General features: G+C 45.3%; 1 protein-coding gene across 9 annotated transcripts in view; it reads left to right on the top strand.

Moving 5' to 3' along the window:
* Positions 1–18,574, top strand: part of LTBP1 (latent transforming growth factor beta binding protein 1) — a 365,380-nt gene that overhangs the window by 127,916 nt on the left and 218,890 nt on the right. For all 9 annotated transcript variants that reach the window (XM_036027834.1, XM_036027833.1, XM_036027829.1 and 6 more), the window contains exon 4: positions 555–724. In XM_036027834.1, coding sequence (XP_035883727.1) covers positions 555–724 — 170 coding nt within the window. The remainder of the gene's footprint in view (positions 1–554; positions 725–18,574) is intronic.

Genomic DNA, 18,574 nt, shown 5'->3' on the forward strand with positions numbered 1-18,574 from the left:
GGCTCAGAGAGGCTGCCCATCTTCCCTTGCAGCACCAGCAAGGTGCCCCTGTGCCTTGTACAGGCTCACATTGTCCTGTTTTGCTTAACTGATCATTCTTGGAATTTCTGACCTAATCCCTTTCCTGTATTTTACTGCCCCTTTCTTCTCCAGCCATTTTCAATGCTGCCTACTTATTTATCGGTTTATATAAAATATGCCTTTTAATATATGTACCTGTTCACACACGTGCCTTTTTATTTTATAAATGCCATGTGTTTGGCACGAAGGCTCATGGTAGCTGTGCTCTGCATCCTCTGTTAGAGTCCACCCGTGGTGGCCTGTTTATCCTTAATCTTCCTGCCTAGACAGGCGAGTCCCTGCTATGTGGGAGGCTTCCAAGGGTAAGCTGTTAATTCTTTGTGTGTTGTAAATGTCCAGCTACAGTATGGGGGAAAAAAAATTGAGCCTGGCACGGAATTTGTTCCTTTCTAAATTTAACGTATTCTTTCCTTCTTAGTGGACTTTTAAGTGTCCATTGCTTATTCCTTTATCCTCACTTTGTTTCTCCCCAGAGTGACACCCCTTTCCTCCCAGAACGTGGTGATCCATCACGGCCAGACCCAGGAGTACGTGCTCAAGCCCAAGTACTTCGCAGCCCAGAAGGTGCTCTCGGGGGAGCAGTCCACGGAAGGTTCGTTCCCTTTCAGATACGGGCAGGACCAAGTCTCCGCACCTTTCCAGTGTGAGTATCCTTCCGCCGGTTGTCTTTCTTAAGTGTTGGTATCACAGTCTGAAAACACTGTTTTTGGTTTAGATGACTTCAGTGTGTCACAGGAGATAAAATTTAAAAATCATTTTAAAGAGCCCCACACCAGTTCTTAAAACAGCCAGACACGAGCACCGTTTCCTTATTCCGAGGAAAGGCAGCTTTCTTGGATGTTGCAAAAGAATGTGCAGTGAGTGGCCTGCCTGTAATTCTGTTTCTGCAAGATGGTTCCATGTCTGAGACGTACTCTAATTTTAGATGCAGTTATACGCCTGACATGTTTACATTGATACAATATGCATTGAGCCAGCCAGGATTCTTCCCCAGCGACGTGTCTGCAACGCCCTGAGTTTCTTCTCTGAGCACACCTCCCGCGGGTGTTTGTCCGTTTGGAGGTCCGCTTCTGAGTGCATCAAACAGATGGCGGGGCAGCGTTTCCTCTGGGTTTGTAAAGAGCCATTGTATCGGTGGCCAGCTTGGTTAATATCGCACTATGTGGGGAGCTCAAGGACAAGCCCTGGCTCCGAGGGTGGGGAATGTGATGATTTGTGGTTTAGGTATTACAGAGTGTCTCCTGGCAGCATCTGGAGAAAGCGTTCTGGAGGGAGGCGGCAGGCCACTCAAAGGCAGGAGCTAGACACTCACGCTCGTTGCTGCAGCTTCCTGCTCGATCTCACGTTGACGGATTGCCGGCACCATAAGTTATGAAAGAGAATGCCAGTTGTGAGCTTGAAAACAACCGTCTTTCACCACCAGGAGTCATGCATTCGAAGAGCTGAGATAGAATTTTCACTACCGTTTGGCACTTCCGAGATCTCTCGCTGTGTGGATTTGATTCCCTGGGCCCACTCCCGCCTTCCAGAACTGGTCACTCTTCTAGAATGATGGGTTCTTCCCTTAGAATGGGTCACTTGATAAAAAAGAGCATCAAATATAAGACATGTGCATCCCGCTTTGCATCTTGTGAGAAAATTCTGCTCAGGGACCTGTGACCAGGACCCCCAGAGCAGAAGTTTGATGAGGTTTATTAGGATGATAAGGAAAGCAAGCCCTGCTGATTTCAGAGAAGGAGGGATGGAGAAATCACAGCTGGTTTCCTTGCCCTTCAGGCCAGACAGCTTCCCATCATGCACACAACGGTGGGTGTGTCCACCTTGTTTTAAAGACCCTTTAAGTGGTTCACAGTCTGTTCTGTGTGAAGATCCCCTATTCAGTGCATGTGGTACCTTTTCTAGTCATAATATGGTTGAGGAGGTGAGGGGGTTAAGAAGTACGAATAGGTAGTTACAGAATAGCTGTGGGGATGTACAGTACAGTGTAGGAAATGACCCACGGACAGGAGCAGTAGTGTGGGGATTGCCTGAGAGAGTGGGGGGGTGCTGGGTGGAGGGGACAAAGGGGGAATGATTGGGACAACTGCAATAGCATAATCAATAAAATATAACTTAAAAAATAAAAAAGAGGTACTTCTGATTTCCTTGGGGTTTTGTATAGATCATATATTTTTTAGAAGCGTTCCCCACTTACAGTGGGATGGGAAGAGAGTTTTTGAAAGCTTATGATCCTGCGGATAGAGAAGAGAGTTTCTAAGTGCACCAAGGTATGGGGAAGAGATGGTCTGAGAATCACTGGCATTCAGACTGGAGGCTAGACTGTGGTTTTGGTTTCTTACCGATGATTTGTTATTGGAAGGAAAATTCCCACCGTGTATGTATATATTTTAAACTCTCAAACTTTTGTTGAACTGTCTTCTGAAAGATGAAATTATATTTTAGAAGACTGTGTAGATAAGTTCCTTATCTGTATTGTCCATAAATTCCCCGCCCATCCTGTTTCAATGTATTTTCTCCATAGTTGGGAGCTGGTAAAGTAATTCAGACTAACACATGAACACAATGATGAACTTACTTCTCTGCTCACCAACCCCCTTGCCCACACCCCCCCCCACCACAAGTTGGCGGTCATTCAAAAAAAAAAAGGCCCAGGAACTAACAAGAAGGCATATAGGAGGGCCAGGAAAGGAAATGGGGCTATTTTTTGCTGAGACCAGACCTCTACTGAAAGCTGGAGGGCTAATGGGAAAGTTTTAAAAAGAGGTAGTTTGGCAGGACTGTTAGGATACTAAAATAGCAAAACGGAGTAAGAACAACAATAGAAAGATTAAAACTAGAAAGAAGGCAGGAGTCATAATAAAGATCGAAAAGTGGTGAGTGTCCCCACGTCCAACTTTGCATTGGATGAAAAGGAGCCCCCACGGAAACCTGACATGTAACAGAAAGGAGAGGAAGTCTGAGCAAGGGCAGAAACTCGGTCTTTTTTTTCATCGTCATAGAACAGAGCAAACGCAAACTGACAAAACTCCTTCTCCTGAAGGACTTGAAACTCTGACAAAAAGAGTAGATAATTCTGGCTCTAGAAAAATAGGAGTGTTGTGATGAATCTCGGGGTGAAACTGAGGGCCTTATTTGTGCTAACTGTGTACTGTCATTACTTTGAGGAGCTAGGGGGCTAGAGAAAACATTTCATTTGGCAGGGAAACAGGCGTTTGCCCTCTTTAAGTGGGATACAGGAAAAACAACCTGGCCTACAGTAATTACCAGTTGGCAAGTGTAATATTCCCTCGAGGGCAGTCGTAATGATGTATTCCTTGAGCTGTAAGCATTGTGTAACTTAATTAGCTTATAATAGGAAGAGGCAGCAACACTCCAAGCCCATGTGCATAAGGATTTGCTGTTGACACCTGGTAGGCCAAAGGAGAATGGGTCAGAACAAGCAGGAAGAGGAAGAGGATGAGGATGGGGATGATGGGTTCTGTGAAGCAAAATGTGGTCACGTGTTAACTCGAACACTGTAGGTAGAACACACTAGACAGGGAGACACAAGCTGTCGAGTTGCCAGTGAGATGTTCTCTGTGGGGAGGAATAAACGTTCGTGGAGTTTCCCCAAGTTTCGGTGACGTAACTCACCATCCCTGTCCCGTGTGCGTCCACTGCTTTTCCTGTTCCCATTCTGTGTATTCGTGGGCCTTCTGAGTCACTTCCTGGGTCACTTGACCCTCCGGGTTGGGTGGGCTCTGGTTGCTGGACGTCCCCTCTCTAGTGATAGTAACAGGGTGCTGCTTTATTCACTGGTCTTGGCGGACTTTAATTGGCAGTGGTATCACCTGGAGCGGAGGTCCATAAATTTTTCCTTAAAGGACCTGATAGTAACTACTGAAGGCTTCACGAGCCAAGACTCAAATTGAAGATGCTATATATAGGCACTTATATAACTATTTAAAATGTAACCATTTAGAAATGTAAAAATAATTCTTAGTTGGCAGGTTTTAAAAAATCAGGCAGCTAGCTGGATTTGGCTCAGGAGCTGCAGTTTGCCAGCTGCTGACCTAGAGACTCACAGTCTCTCAGTCTGCTAAAAATATCTAGGTTTTGGACCTGGTTGGTACCTGGAACATGACACTCGAACCCTACCCAACTGTCCTTCGTGGTCACAGCAGCCCACCCTCCTCACTGTGAAAATTCTCAGCTACATCTCCACTTAGTTTGAAGGCAGCCGGAACTATGAGGAAACCAATGGTAAGACTTTCCTGGTGGCGGATGAGTCTAATTCCCTTTAATGATAGAGGGACAGGCCACAGAGCAGTTGGGAAAGTTTATTACAGAAAGCCTTTTGATATTGATGGAAGCAACATCTTCACTGGATCAACCAGCAACTGCCGTACAGCGGGACTGAATCGCATTAAGAGGTCACCGGAGTTCCTCAAAGCGTTACACATAGAGCTCCTATATGGACGAGGAATTCCACTCCTAGACACACGCCCAGTAGAATTGGAAATATACGTGTACACAAAAACTTGTATTCAAATGTTTGTAGCAGCGTTATTTATGATGATCGAAAAGCGAGAACAGCCAGAACGCCCACCAGCTGATGGGGGATAAACGGAATGTGGCGCGTCGTCGTACGATTGGCTGTTCAGCCGTGAACAGGAATGAAGCACCGGCGCACGCCGCACCGCGCGTGAACCTGGGAAGCGGAGCGCACGCAAAGAATCTAGACACGAAAGAGTCCAGATCCCATCGTGTGATTCCACCTGAACGAAATGTTCGGAATAGGCAAATTGTACGGGGTGTCTGCACAGAAAGGAAGTATATTTATTAGTGGTTGCCAGGGCCTGGGGAGGGCGGGGGGTGGGGAGTGGTTGTTGATGGGTAAGGAGTTTCTTTTGGGATGATGAAAGTGTTACGCAATTAGATGGTCATCATGGCTTTATAAACCTTGTAAATTTCCTAAAAGCCACGTTATGTTAAAAATAACATGGAAATACCTACAACATTATTTCCAAATAGGTAGATATAAAAAGTTCATTGGCTCTCTTAGAAGTCCTAAAGGTGGCGTGGGGTAGAGGGGTCTTCTTTGTCCAGTATCTTCTTTGGTGGCTTCTAGGAAAGAACTGAGTATGTAAACGAAATTCTGGCATGCTTCGTTTAGCAGTATTTTTAACACAGAGGAAGAAGAAAGGTTGAAATGACATGATAATATTTGAAAGGCATTCTTACAAAAAACAGTCAGTTGAGATTATTAGAATACCATATGCTCAGGAACAACCCCAAATAACTCACGCAAAAAGAGATTAGCTTGGCACAACCTTCTAGAAGGAGACCTTGAGGGTCGTCAGTGTCCACAGTGGAATATCTGCTGTTGCAGTAAAAACAGCAGGGATCGTTGATAATGTTAAAACCAGAAAATTACATTTCTGTTATGGACTGCAGTGGAAGGGCTGTTTGTCTCACGAGGGTTAACCGTCCTGGAGAGCTCACTGAGGTAGAGTGTCGTTCCTCATGAAGGAGGTCTTTAGGATGGTCAGCCATACCCACGTAACGGAACGGTCCCCCAGACAGCGGGCTCCCAGGCGATGCTGAGTCCTACAGCTCAGAGATTGGAGAATCCCTGATTGAGTTCCTCACCTGCTTCGTCTCTTTTTCTGTCATATCTCTTTAGTGTTTGGGAATATTTAGAAGTTTAAACTTTTCAAAATGCGATTTTTCATTGCCAATTCACGTTGCTTTCCTATCAAGATGGACTTAGCTTTTAAACAGGTTATTTATATTTTAAAGTTGTCTTCCAGAATGTTAGTCCTTTAAGTTTAACGAAGTCCGCATTTCTAGTTTCAGGAAAGGCAGATGCCCTCTTTGATAAACTGCCTTCCTCAAGGTTTTTAAACCGACACAAGTCAGACTGTTAAAAGAATTCCCCAGTTCCCTCTCTGCTGTGCCGAGAAACGAAGAGAGTGAGCACTGGCATTGCAAACACGTGGCACTGTTAAATTACAAAAAGAAGATAGCACGAGCCCACGTGTTATGTTTACGTAAAGCGTAGGACATAACCTTTCTGCTTCCGGAAGCAGCCACAGTGGTGCAGGAATCACGTGCACGGCCCCCACTGGGCCACTTCTGGCAGCAGAAAACCTTGTCCTGCCCACACTGGGACCACAGGGGACATCTTATCTCTGGATGTGGTGGTTTGTGCTGACCTCTCCCAGTCCTTGCAACACACCAGTCAGCCCAGCAGCCAGTCATGGGGCTCCGCCCTCTGAAGACAGAACAGCCTCCCAGGTCCCAGGTCTGAGGAGGAGGCTTGTTGCCCAAGTCCCTGCATCCAGGTCTGGCCTGACCACAGGCCATCGTCCCAGATGTGGACCCTTTAGGCACTAGACCCCCTCTTTACCCTTTGACCGACACCATGGTTAAATGTGCTAGCATTAGCCTCCAGCTGTGTTCACACTGACGTGAAGAAGCATAAGACATGAATGCGTCTCAGGGTTTCATGACAAATAGTGTATCTGCCTTTGCAAGAAACTAAGCTCATGTGTCTGGTGTGAAGATTTCCTGTGGTTGCAGATTATACAACAGAGAGGTTACCAATCTGTCTTCCCAGTTGCCCTGACCGAGAGGAGTGATTGGTTCTGCACAGGATTAGAGGAGACATCCAAGATATTTGCTTTGGCAGAACAAATCTGAAAGTTAGCAGATAAAGGCAGTATTTGGCCCGGACAGTCCTGCGCTCATGCCTGCCTGTTCCAGGAGGTGGGCAGACAGTGATTACAGGCTCTGGGTCCCCAGTGGCAGTTACCTCTGAAGGGAAAGTGTTTGTGTACATTTAGACATCCTCCCCCGCCCCCCCACCATGGAATAGAAGTTGACTGCAGAGTATAGAAGACAAAATTCATCCTCTGCTTACTGGCCTTTTGCAAAAGAGGGGAGAAACTTCGGCGTGGCAACTTGGCTAAAGGCAAACGGAGCTGTAACAAGTACAGATGAGAACAGTTGGAGACAAATTCTTACGTGCAGGGTGAACTGCAAGTGGGGAGCTCTTCACAGAGGAAACGGTTTGAAAATGGTGATGAGGAAGAGTGGTTCTACGTACCACCTTCCCCTCTCTCTAAAAATAAATAAACAAAATCTTAGAAAAAAGTGTTTGGGAAAGGTTAGCACTGGGCTTTGCTGAAGCTTCAGGAATCCGGAATCCTTTGAAGGACGGGGCATTACCTATTGCGGAGAAGGTTCCGTGTGTGTGGTCTGGTCAGGAGCACTGTGCCTCAGCTGGGGGGCGAAGGTGGGTGGTATGTTTTACGCAGGCGCTGTTTCATCCTGTCCCAGTCGGGACAGGTACGTGAACATGAACACCCTGTCTGTCTCCTGGTTGGTCCCACACAGTTTAAGCTAGTTGGGGAACAGTGGACATAGATTGATTATAAACACTTCCAAGAAGCTTATCCAGCAATATGGAAACAACCAAGGAGGAAAACCCAGAGTGAAGGATTATGTAATCTACATTCCCAAGGGCCCAAGATTTCATAATAAACAAACCAACCAAACCGAGGATATTTCTGGGTGTTGAGACTGAGTTCAAGATATTGAGAAATAAACACTGCATGGCTCCAAACCATTCCGTGATCAGAATGTGTTATTTCTAGGGGGAAATAACACACATGACTTTGCAGGTTTCCTGGAAGATACTACAAAGCAGCATTTGGGGGTGGGGGGAGAAAGCTTGCACCTGAAAAAGAGAAGAGATGGTACTTCCTCAGCCTTAGCTTTTGGGGGGAGGGGCAGGAAGTGAGGGCTTTACTTGATTTTACTTCTGAGTGGGAAGATAGTTTCTAGGGAATTAATCCCTATTACAGTTGAAATGATAGTTTTGATTCAAAATAAACAAGACTGCACAGAACACTGCTCTGAGATGTTTTGAAGAGAGAGTGAAATGCCTTGTCCTTTTGGGTGTTTGTGTCCTTGCAGAAGGGTCCTCTTAGCTTTGAAAATGACTGCCTTGGGGTGAGGGTGCCCACCCCCCCAACCCCGAGTAGAGACCTCAGAACCTTTCTTACATTTTTATGCAACATTTCTTTTAAAAAGACTTTTTGTTGTAATTGTCTGTGATGTTAATTCTGCATTATTTTTCAGTACTTACTTAGTATTAGCTCCCTGTGAAATTGAAACGTAAATAAACTGAGGCCCAGCTGCTCCTGTTCCCTTTACTCACACGCCTGGAGGAGGAGGAGAGAGACCTTTCTTTCCTGAGAGGTCCTAATTGCAGTGTTGCTATATTTGAGTCACTCTCTGACAGGCAAACCTGAAGTCATGAGATATACAAGTTTATATGGATAATGTACGTATCTGTATGTACACACCATGCGTGTGAATTTGATCCCATATAAATCTGTGTATTATTTAAACAGTCACTTTTGGGAACTTCTTTTTTATCCACATTAAAAAAATTACTTGTAGGTCTAACTGCACTTCACAAGTTTGTTCTTTCAAGGCTCCAGCTTTTTTTTTAACTAAATAAAAACAATGTAAAAGGCAGTGGTTGCTTTTGTGAAACACCTCATCATTATTTGAGAATCCCTGTATCCTTGAAACAGATTAGAAAGCTTTGGTGAGAGACAGAGAAAAGCACCTGTGGAGCAGGTGAGAGGGTGGTGGGCCGTTCCCTCGGCTGATGGCCTCCGGGCTTCTTGGGTGGGATTGCCGTCTGGAACCACATGCCCTGGCAGCTGTTGCTTTAAATAACCCCACTTCCTGGCTACAGGTGCATCTCACGATCACACCACCCCCTCAGACTCAGACCCAGCGGAAAACAGCTCTTCCTCCCACACAGTCACATCTTATTGATGCGTAATTTTCTTCCCCTCCTGCTCTGGCCATCGCTTCCCTGTGGGTATAGTGGACTTTTCCACCCCCTTGACTTTGACCTTGGCCATGTGACTACTGCAGTGTGGGCGAAATGGTAGTGTGCCAGTGTCGAGCTTCAAGAGGACTTGTCTGATTGCATTCTTCCCGCCTATGGTGGAAAAGGCGTGGATCAGGTCTGCTGCCTTGCCAACTTCTTTCACATCTGCAGCTTTTCTTAGATGACCGTATCAGCGGGGCAGAGAATTTACTTTCCAAAGCAATCTGGAGAAGTCAGTTGTTAGCTTCGGTCGAGTAGATGATACTGTTTTAATCAGACAGGGTACACACAGGCAAAAATGCTGTTCTGGGTGACCTCCCTTTCTTGCCACAGTAGACTGAAAATTGGGTAGACCCTTGACTCAAGGAAAACCTCTCTGAGCTGGCCAGCTGCCTCTAAGGTGGGATGATATTGATGGAATTAGATGAATCAGACTCCCTCAAGGAATTTGTAAGTTACCGTTGCACACCAGGCAGCTAAATCAGAGGTGGAATACCGGGTAGAAGCAGAAACAGCCAGAGAGAAGCTCCGTATCACGTTAGTGTTGGGTACAAGACTGCATTTCCGCAGCATTTTCTGTAAAGGGCTGGGGATAGGGCAACATGTAATGTTGGGGCTAAAAGTACTTTGGATTCATAGTATCTTCCCACTTGCTGAAATATGTCCTAGTCTTCATGAGGTCCAGCTTATATGGCTGGTTGTTCCTGGGGTTTCTTGAGACTTTTACCTCCTGTATTGCTGTGCACAGCTTGACGACACCATCCCATCCCTTGAGATAACTCGCGCCCCTCCCAGCGTGTGGTGGGCGAGGACCCCAGCTCACACGCGTTCTGTTGGTGCCTTTCCCTTTAACAGCTGCATGTCCCAATAGCTCAGAGCCCCAAAGATCGCCTCTTAGGGAATCCCCAGCCGCTTTCTCCCTTTTCTTCACTCCTTTTTTTAGCTCTCACCCCAGTCGACACCCCTTCACTTCTAAGAAAGCTGAGGGTGGGTTGGCAGATGGACAGGGGGGGTGGGTGGGTCGATTCCATCATTTCCCAAGATCACCCAAACACTTAGAGGATTGCTGTGCCTCGGCATTTATTCATGTTTGAGTACCCGTTTGGATTTTGAACAGAGCATGCTCAGGTGTCGGGGTTCTTGCTTACGTGGGGTGGAGAACGTCCGGATTCAGTTCGGCCACACGGACAGGAACCTTTTCAAGACGACTCCCGGCACCCCATGGTGCTTCCTGTTCATCCATCATCCTTGTTGGTGTGGGTCGTCGGGCTGCCGCAAGGGGGCGTGTGTGTAAATACGTATCAGACACCCCCCTGCCATGTCTCAGACATGGAAACATAGCAGAATTGGATGCCTCTTTTTAAAGGAGTTTGCAAAAGGCTCTTAGTGGAGAATATGATTTGTAATGTTTCTTGTCCGAGATCCCAGTTTCCAAACCACACCTTAATATACCTCAAGAACATGTAATGTGTATTTTTAAAAACTTCTAAGGGTATTGCAAATTATCTTCTTGTCTCTGAAGATCGGGTAATTAGGAAATTTGGACATAGGCTCATTTGTCCCCATCAGGAACACTACGTAGTTCCATTTTTCTCTTATTGAGCACTTATTGTGTGCCAACCCCTGTACTGACTGCTGTGTACTAATTCATTGGTATATTATAGTATCAGCACATTATTTGACTATTGAAAATATACCCTGCATGTTATTCATATAAATGTGTTAGGAATCAAAAATACAATGAGTTAAAAATTGCCACAACAGATCTTATTTATTGAAAAGAGTGCTATGTTAGCTCTGTGTAAGTTACTTTTAGGTGAATACAAAGCAAAACCTGACTATATTTTAAAAACTTGTCAACTTTAGTATATGCAGGACTTTTATGACAATAACATGTTTTAAAAATTATCCAAATACAGAGCTTCTGGCAAGAATTGTGTAAGTTAACAAAAATTATTCAAGTGCAAAATTAGCCTTTCTGGTAAGTGGGTTTCTACTGCTGGTTGAAATCCGTTTTGGTACCTTTCAATGATGTCAAGCAATCAGATCTTGCCTGGAAATCATGTAGAAACCAACATCCACAGGAGAATTTTACTTTTTTCTGCAGTCTTGAATAATATGTAGGATCACGAAAGCAAACATCTTGAGGTGAAATTTTCCCTTATTTAGAAGCTCTTGTGGGTTTTTCTATGTAATATATCACGAGGGAAATGTCACTACTAGTTGAGTTTTTCTCGGTTGCTCCACGAAGAGCTGACCACATGTAACAATATCCTCTTGTATTTGCACAGTGTTTAACAGCTTATGAATTATATCTTTGCAAATTATTTCATACAGTCCCTGCCATGATCTTGCGAGTTAGATGGGTTGGATGGCATTATTCTGTGTGTGTCCTGGGAGTGGTTTCACTGTTCCAGCCTCATTAAACCTCTGAATATGAGTTTTTCTGTCAAATAAAAATCTTAACACTTATTCCACAGGACTGTTGAAAGAGTGAAATGAGATGTAGGATATGGTAACTAACAGCCTAACACATAGCATGTGCCCAGTCTGTGTGTGTTTATCTCCCTTGTTCAACCTTCCCAAGTACGTAGCATTATCTAGTTTTCCTACTAATGCTCATTGAAAGTGTAGGACAAGCACTGAAGTGGTGAGGGAAGAAAAGCAAGGGCTTGTATTGAAATCCCACCTCCACCGTTTCCTAACAAAATGGGCGTGGTCAAGCTTCTGATGAAAGGCTCTGCAGTGTCCCTGTCTGTGAAATGGACGTGAGTGTAACTTACCTGGTTGTGGTGAGCGTTTGAGCTCTGCACCTTAGTGGGTGCTCGGTACACTCGGTTTCATGAGTCCATTCATCATGTAGGCAGTGCTGTGTACATTTAGGAAGGTCCAAAAATTCTGCTTCTGTGTTCTCAGAATGTAGACGAAAAGGAGGAGTGTGTGTTTGTTAGTTATCTATTGCTGTGGAACAAATTGCCCCAAACCTTAGTGGGTTAAAGCAGCAAACATCCGTGGTTCAGGAACTCAGAAGTACCTTAGCTGGTCGGTTCTGGCTCAGTTGCCGTCAGGGTAGCCGCAGGGGCTGCCGTCATGAAGATTTGACTGGGGCTGGCAGATCTGCTTTCAGGGTGGCTTGCTCACACGGCCATCGGCAGGAGACTTCTGGTGTATTGCCATGTGGACCTCTCCCTTGGCTCCTCTAGTATTCTCACAGCACGGATGCTAGGTGTCCCCAGAGTGAGTGAGTGACTCAGGAGAGAGAGAGAGAGAATGGGACAGAAGCTGCAGTGCCTTTTATGATCGACTCTCTGAAGTTGCAAACCAGCTGTGATCTGTCCCTGTAGACAAGAGCCACTAAAGACCAGCTCGTGCTTAAGGGCGAGCAGTTACACTTTACCTCTTGAAAAAAAGAAATATCAAAGAATTTGTAGATAAACTTTGCAAACCGTCAGAGTGTTCAACAGGAGAGGCACTATGTTGAGGCGAGTCAAAAGCAGAAGAGGAAGCTGGAAATGAGTAACCTACAAAGAATGAACTGACAGCTGGAAAACTTTCACTGCGTGATTGCATATCAGTAATTCATTTCGTATTGGCCAGCTAATATTTTTTAATTTTATTTATCGCATGCTACTGGAGCATAGCTAGATAGAATATGATGACTTTGAAAAAAGGGGTTTTGAGACTGCAATATTTCCTAAGGATGGGATCTGTTGAATTAGGCAGCCATCCCTTGGGGAGAGAAGTTGAGGCCATTTGATGGAGTCATTAACAAACCGAGCCAGAGAGACGTTGTGCCGTGGGGGAGAAGAAGTGACAGAGCTGCATTCTGCAAGCTTGGATATCCCTGGTTCTGTAGCTGTAAACTACGTCAGAGATTTCAGAATGCCAGTTTTCTTCTATGTAACTAATTGCTTCACCAGATCAGATCTGAAAGTTGTTTGGGCAGTTGCAAAAATATTCATATCTTCAACCTCCTTAGTGCTTCTTAAAATCAAACGTGTTCAGATGGTGATATTTTTGTTTGCTCTGCATTTTCATTGCCTATGTGAAGGGATTGGACTCCCTGGGGGACACATCAAGGTTGCCACTCCTGGCCCGGCTGCCTCCGAGGCTCAGAATGCCTGTACAGGGAGCAGGTGTGCGTTTCCTTCTCTGCCCTGTCTTTTGACTTTTTTCCCTGTAAAGCAAAATTTAAATTTTATAAAGTGCAATAGGTCATTTTCTTCCTTATGTCTGCCTTTAGTGTGAGAGGGACGAGTCCCCTTATGAAGATAATGGAACCCTTGACAGCATTCGCTTTGTTGCAGTTTTGTGACTTGCAGGTGTTCGTGGTCCGAGGAAAAGTCACTCGTTTGCCCTTAGGCAGTGGGATTCCCCGTATCCCCAGCCTGAGCTCACACCACCTCGGGTCGCTTGTCTTCACTGCCTCCCCCTTACTCTTTCCTGTGTCCCTCGCCTCTCACCACACACCCTCCCCCTTCCCAAAGACAGGAGACTCACCAGGTGGCGTGTCTGTTATGAACAGACAAGGAGGATAAGAATATAAACTGTTTTCTTTGGTTTGACTGAGGCTGAAGGAAGGTCGGAGCAGCAGAGAGATGCACATGCATGGAGGTCTGTGCAGAGCCCGGTGGTACAGATGGAGGGTTGTCATGTCCGGTCATGCTGAGGGTGCTGAGAAGGTAGTGTTAGTTGCCTCAGAAGGGTGAAAGGTAGAGGGGAAAGGAGGGAAGTGTTTCCAGGAGCAGGAACTGCGTGTGAAGGAAGCAGGTGCGTGAGTGAGGACGGCCGGCGAGTTCTGCCCAGCCCGTGCCCTGCCTGTCTGCAGCGGAGGCCACCAGAAGGCAGGCGCGATCCGGTCTAGATGGCGAGGGGCCCTGATTTTTTTTTTTTTTTTGGAAGGAGTTGGATTTGGTGAGAAATGTTTGTCAAAGCAATGATGTAGCCTACGTGGAATCCTCATTCTCAGAATATCTGGTTGAGATAAGCTGGGACCCTCATGAGAAACGGCCCCCACGCAGCCCCGCTTGTGACCGCGTCGTGAGATCTGCTCCTGGGTGAACGCACAGCTCAGTAGATCTCTGCCCTTTCCGTCGGCCTGGCTCCTCCACACTACCAGCAAACAGATGTTATTTATGGAAATGGTGAGTGACAGGCGGAGAACAAACGCCTCCATTTACTGCTCTTTAGGAAAACAACAAATGTGGGGATAAATAAATCCCGATTCAGTTCCAAAATTAAGGGACAGAACATTTCAGTCATGTGAAGTGCATCTAACCCACTTTTTCTGTAAGGAGCCTGTGCAAACTAGCCAGACTGAGGGGGTGTTAGAGAAGGAAGAGAGGTGTGTGTTCACGGCTCAGACGCTTACTCTGTTCACTCAGGGACAGTAGTGGTGCCTTCCTCTTGTCGGTGGTGCTTCAGCCTCTCCCCCAGGACTGTGGTGTGGTGTCAAAAGCTCTATTGCTGCCGTTAGAACTGGCATAAGTTCTTAAGGGAGGTAGGGATTTTCACATGGAAAAAATACATCTTTTAAATGGTATTGCTCCCTTTGGAGACATTCTGACAGAGAGTGACATCTTGAATGGTGATGGTTAAAAAAAAAACAAAACCCGTGGCAAACTCATTTGACCCTCTCCTGAGTATGGTTCCCATGACTGGATCCATACTCTAGATCCAGGCGGAAGATTGCACTGGCAACTCAGAACCGAGAAAGCAGGTCCAGTGAGCTCCCTCTTCCTGGACTTCCTTCTTTGCTTCTTTTTTAACTTGTGACCTGGTTTACGTGCTGTCGTCTTGGGGGGGTGTTTCTTTGACTACAATATAGTACATCACACCCCATGGCTCCATGCTGATGGGATGGCAACAGTAGGGTCTCTGGTGTTCAGAATTAGGAGCAGAGGAGAGAGTCCAGATATGCTGTAGACACGTGAGGTTTTGAAGTCACACTGAACACAGCACGGTGGGAAACCTGGTGCAGTTTCAGGCCACCGGAACTGTGCCCATCGCTGCCTCTGGGTGTGGTGCCGTTCCCAAGGCCGTCTTCCCTTTCCTGAGTCTGCAGTCCAAGAGCCTGACTCGAACTTCCCTGCGGGTTCCTCATCCACAGACCGGAGCAGCCTAGACAGTTGACTCCCCTCAGGGTCTAGGATGTTAAAGAAAAATAGCTTAGAGGAAAGGTCAAGAAAATGAAAACGCCGAAAAGCCATTGGTTTGTTTATCTAGTTCTCTGCTTTTATTGCCCACTGTGTTTTCTTTCCCCAAACACTGGGTCACATTCTGTTGGTTAAGTAAACTATTTGTTGGGTAGAAGTTAGTTTTTTGATTGTAAAATATATTATACCTTCACACATATTTGATTTTGTTCCAGGAATAAAAAAATAGGATCTTTAAAAAATATTTTTAGAGACGTACCCTGGCTGGTGTGACTCAGTGGATTGAGCACCAGCCTGTGAACTGAAGTACTGCTGGTTCGATTCCGAGTCAGGGCACATGCCTGGGTTGCGGGCCAGGTCCCCAGTAGGGGCTGCACAAGAAGGAGGCACACATTGATGTTTTTCTCTCTCCCTCCCCCTCTCTAAAAATAAATAAATAAAATCTTAAAAAAATATTTTTAGAGAAGGAAACTTACGATGACTGGTATTTAAAGAGGGGAAACTCCAAGGGAACAAGGACAGGTAAAATCCCAACATCTTCAGGTGTACGTTTTGAAGTCCTACTGGGCACAGCCGTGTCTGCAGGCAGGGCAAGGCTGAAGGTGATAAAACGTGATTCTAGGTGAAAATCTTAGTTCTTAGCTCTCGAGTCACGGCAAAAACAAAGTTTAAATAAGTCAAACGGGAAATCAGACCTGACTCCTGAAGTAAGTAGAAATTAGTGATGAAGTCTTATGTCTTTATTGCTGGATCTCTGCTCAGTTCTTTAGCCAATCTTCTCAAGCGGGGGACCATAATGCAGTTCTCCTTTTCGGGAATTTTTATGGCCTGGTGACAATCCACATCCAATGGCAGAATCTGGATAGCAGTGTTTTTAATTTCCTAGCTGTTCTTTGCCTGACAAAGGGGGTGGATACTTAGTAAATCACAAATATGGTTATTATAAACTCAACTCCTTACCCACCACAAACTTTATTTATAAAATAAGAGGAAGTTTCTATCATTTGTCAATTTGACTTTTTGCATATTGTGAAATTTTGGGGAGCAAATAATTGTCTACTTTGCTATTGAGAAGTGTTTGGGAAATTTCTGTTTCCTGTTGTTTACTCACTTATTCTCTCATTGGCATGTTTAATTGAAAAGTTTTACTTTTTTGTGTCACTGGCCATTTTGGGGTAATGTTTTAATGATTTTGGGAAACGTGTGTTTTGTAATGATTGCAGGCTTTCCTGACTAACAACTGTGCTTTCCCTTGAACTGCAGCTTTATGGCCAAACATTTCTCTCTGGCAAATACAGCATATAATAAATATATTTTGAGGCTGAAGGTTTCATAGGCACGTTCTGTGTTTTTTAAAACACTACTAACAGTTACCCCATACATAAATATTTGTTATTCAGCTTCCTGTCTGTGACTTTTTTTATTGATTTAATTATTTCTTGAGCACTTACTATGAGACACATGTTGGGGCAGTGAGCAGACTCTCATGGAGCTTGTTTTCTGATGACAGTAATTGAACACTCAATATTTGCAGTGTTTTTTACAATAAGCAGGAAATGTAAAGCAGGGTATGGGGATGGGTAAGGTGTGGGGGTGTTGCAGTTTTATGTCAGAGAGTCAGGAAAGGCCCCTTGATAATGTGGCATCCTGGAGAAGTCTTGAAGGAGGTGAGGGAGGAAGCTATGGATATCTGGAGAAGAGCGTGCTGGGCAGCGGGAACAGCAAGTGCAAAGGCCCCAGAGAGCTGTGCCCAGTATCTGAGGACTAGCAGGGGAGCCCGAGTGAGAGGGCTGGGCAGAGGTGTAGCGGGTGAGGTCAGGGAGGTCCTCACAGCTGTGGAGAGCCTCAGAGACCATTGGCTTGTATTTTGATTGAGATTGAAAGCCACCCCAGGGAGGAGTGCCAAAATTAAAAGCTTTTGCACAGCTAAGGAAAACAGTATCAAAATAAAAAGAGAACCAACTGTATGGGAAAACATATTTGCCAATGATACCTCAGACAAGGGTTTAATCTCCAAAATATATAAAGAACTTACACGACTCCACTCTAAGAAGACAAGTAACCCAATTAAAAAATGGGCAAAGGACTTGAACAGACACTTCTCCAAAGAGGACATACAGAAAATCCAAAGACACATGAAGCGATGCTCAATATCGCTAGCCATCAGAGAGATGCAGATTAAAACCACAATGAGATACCACTTCACACCAGTCAGAATGGCCATCATAAACAAAGCAACAAACAACAAGTGTTGGAGAGGATGTGGAGAAAGGGGGTCCCTAGTGCACTGTTGGTGGGACTGCAGACTGGTACAATCATTATGGAAAGCAGTTTGGAACTTCCTCAGAAAACTAAAAATGGATCTGCCTTTTGACCCAGCAATTCCATTGCTGGGACTCTATCCTAAGAACACTAAAACACCAATACAAAAGAACCTTTGCACCCCGATGTTCATAGCAGCACAATTTACAATAGCTAGGTGCTGGAAGCAACCTAGATGCCCATCAGTAAATGAATGGATCAAAAAACTATGGTACATTTACACAATGGAATTCTATGCAGCAGAAAGAAAGAAGGAGCTCCTACCCTTTGCAATAGCATGGATGGAGCTGGAAAGCATTATGCTAAGTGAAACAAGCCAGGTAGTGAAAGACAAATACCACATGATATCACCTTTAACAGGAATCTAAACAACAAAACAAAACAAAACAAAAAACTAGCAAAATATAACCAAAGACACTGAAATAGGGGATAGTCTGACAGTGGCCAGAGGGGAGAGAAGAGGGAATTTCAGGGGGGAATGGGTAGGGATTACAGGAACAAATTTGGAGGACACATGGACAAAAACTAGGGGTGGGGGGTAATGGGGGGAAGGGGGGAGGGTTGGGTGGAGGGGCTGGAACGGGAGTAGGGGGGAGAAAACTGTACTTGAACAATGATTGAAATAAAAAAAAAAAAGATGTGCACTAAAAAGGATGCTGCGAGTGCTGTGTGGAGAATAAACGGTGGGAGGGCAAAAGTGAAAGCAGGACATCTGGCTAGGACAGCGTCAAAATAATCCAGACAAAAGATGATGGTGGACCGCACCAGAGTGTTGCCGTGGAGGTGCTGAGAGATCGATAACTTCCGGAAATAGAGCTAACAGGATTTGCTGCTGTGTTGAGTCTCAGCTGACAGACGGTCCGGAATAGACTTGCCATTTTCTGAGATGGGGGAAGGCTTGCAAAAGAACAGGCTTGGATTTGGGTGCATGAAACACTGGACTTCTACCCAGCAGAGCTCCATAAGCAGTTGGATAGTTGGGTTCTTGGACACGCACATCTTCAGTAGCCACATGCGCACATGAGGGACAGGTGGTCCAGGCTAGATGTCAACATTTCCTATATTGAAGTCTGTGGATGGTACTTAGATCCATGAGCTAGGATAGGATGTCATCATCCAG

This window comes from Phyllostomus discolor, chromosome 6 (assembly GCF_004126475.2).
Source record: "Phyllostomus discolor isolate MPI-MPIP mPhyDis1 chromosome 6, mPhyDis1.pri.v3, whole genome shotgun sequence".
NCBI lineage: Eukaryota > Metazoa > Chordata > Mammalia > Chiroptera > Phyllostomidae > Phyllostomus > Phyllostomus discolor.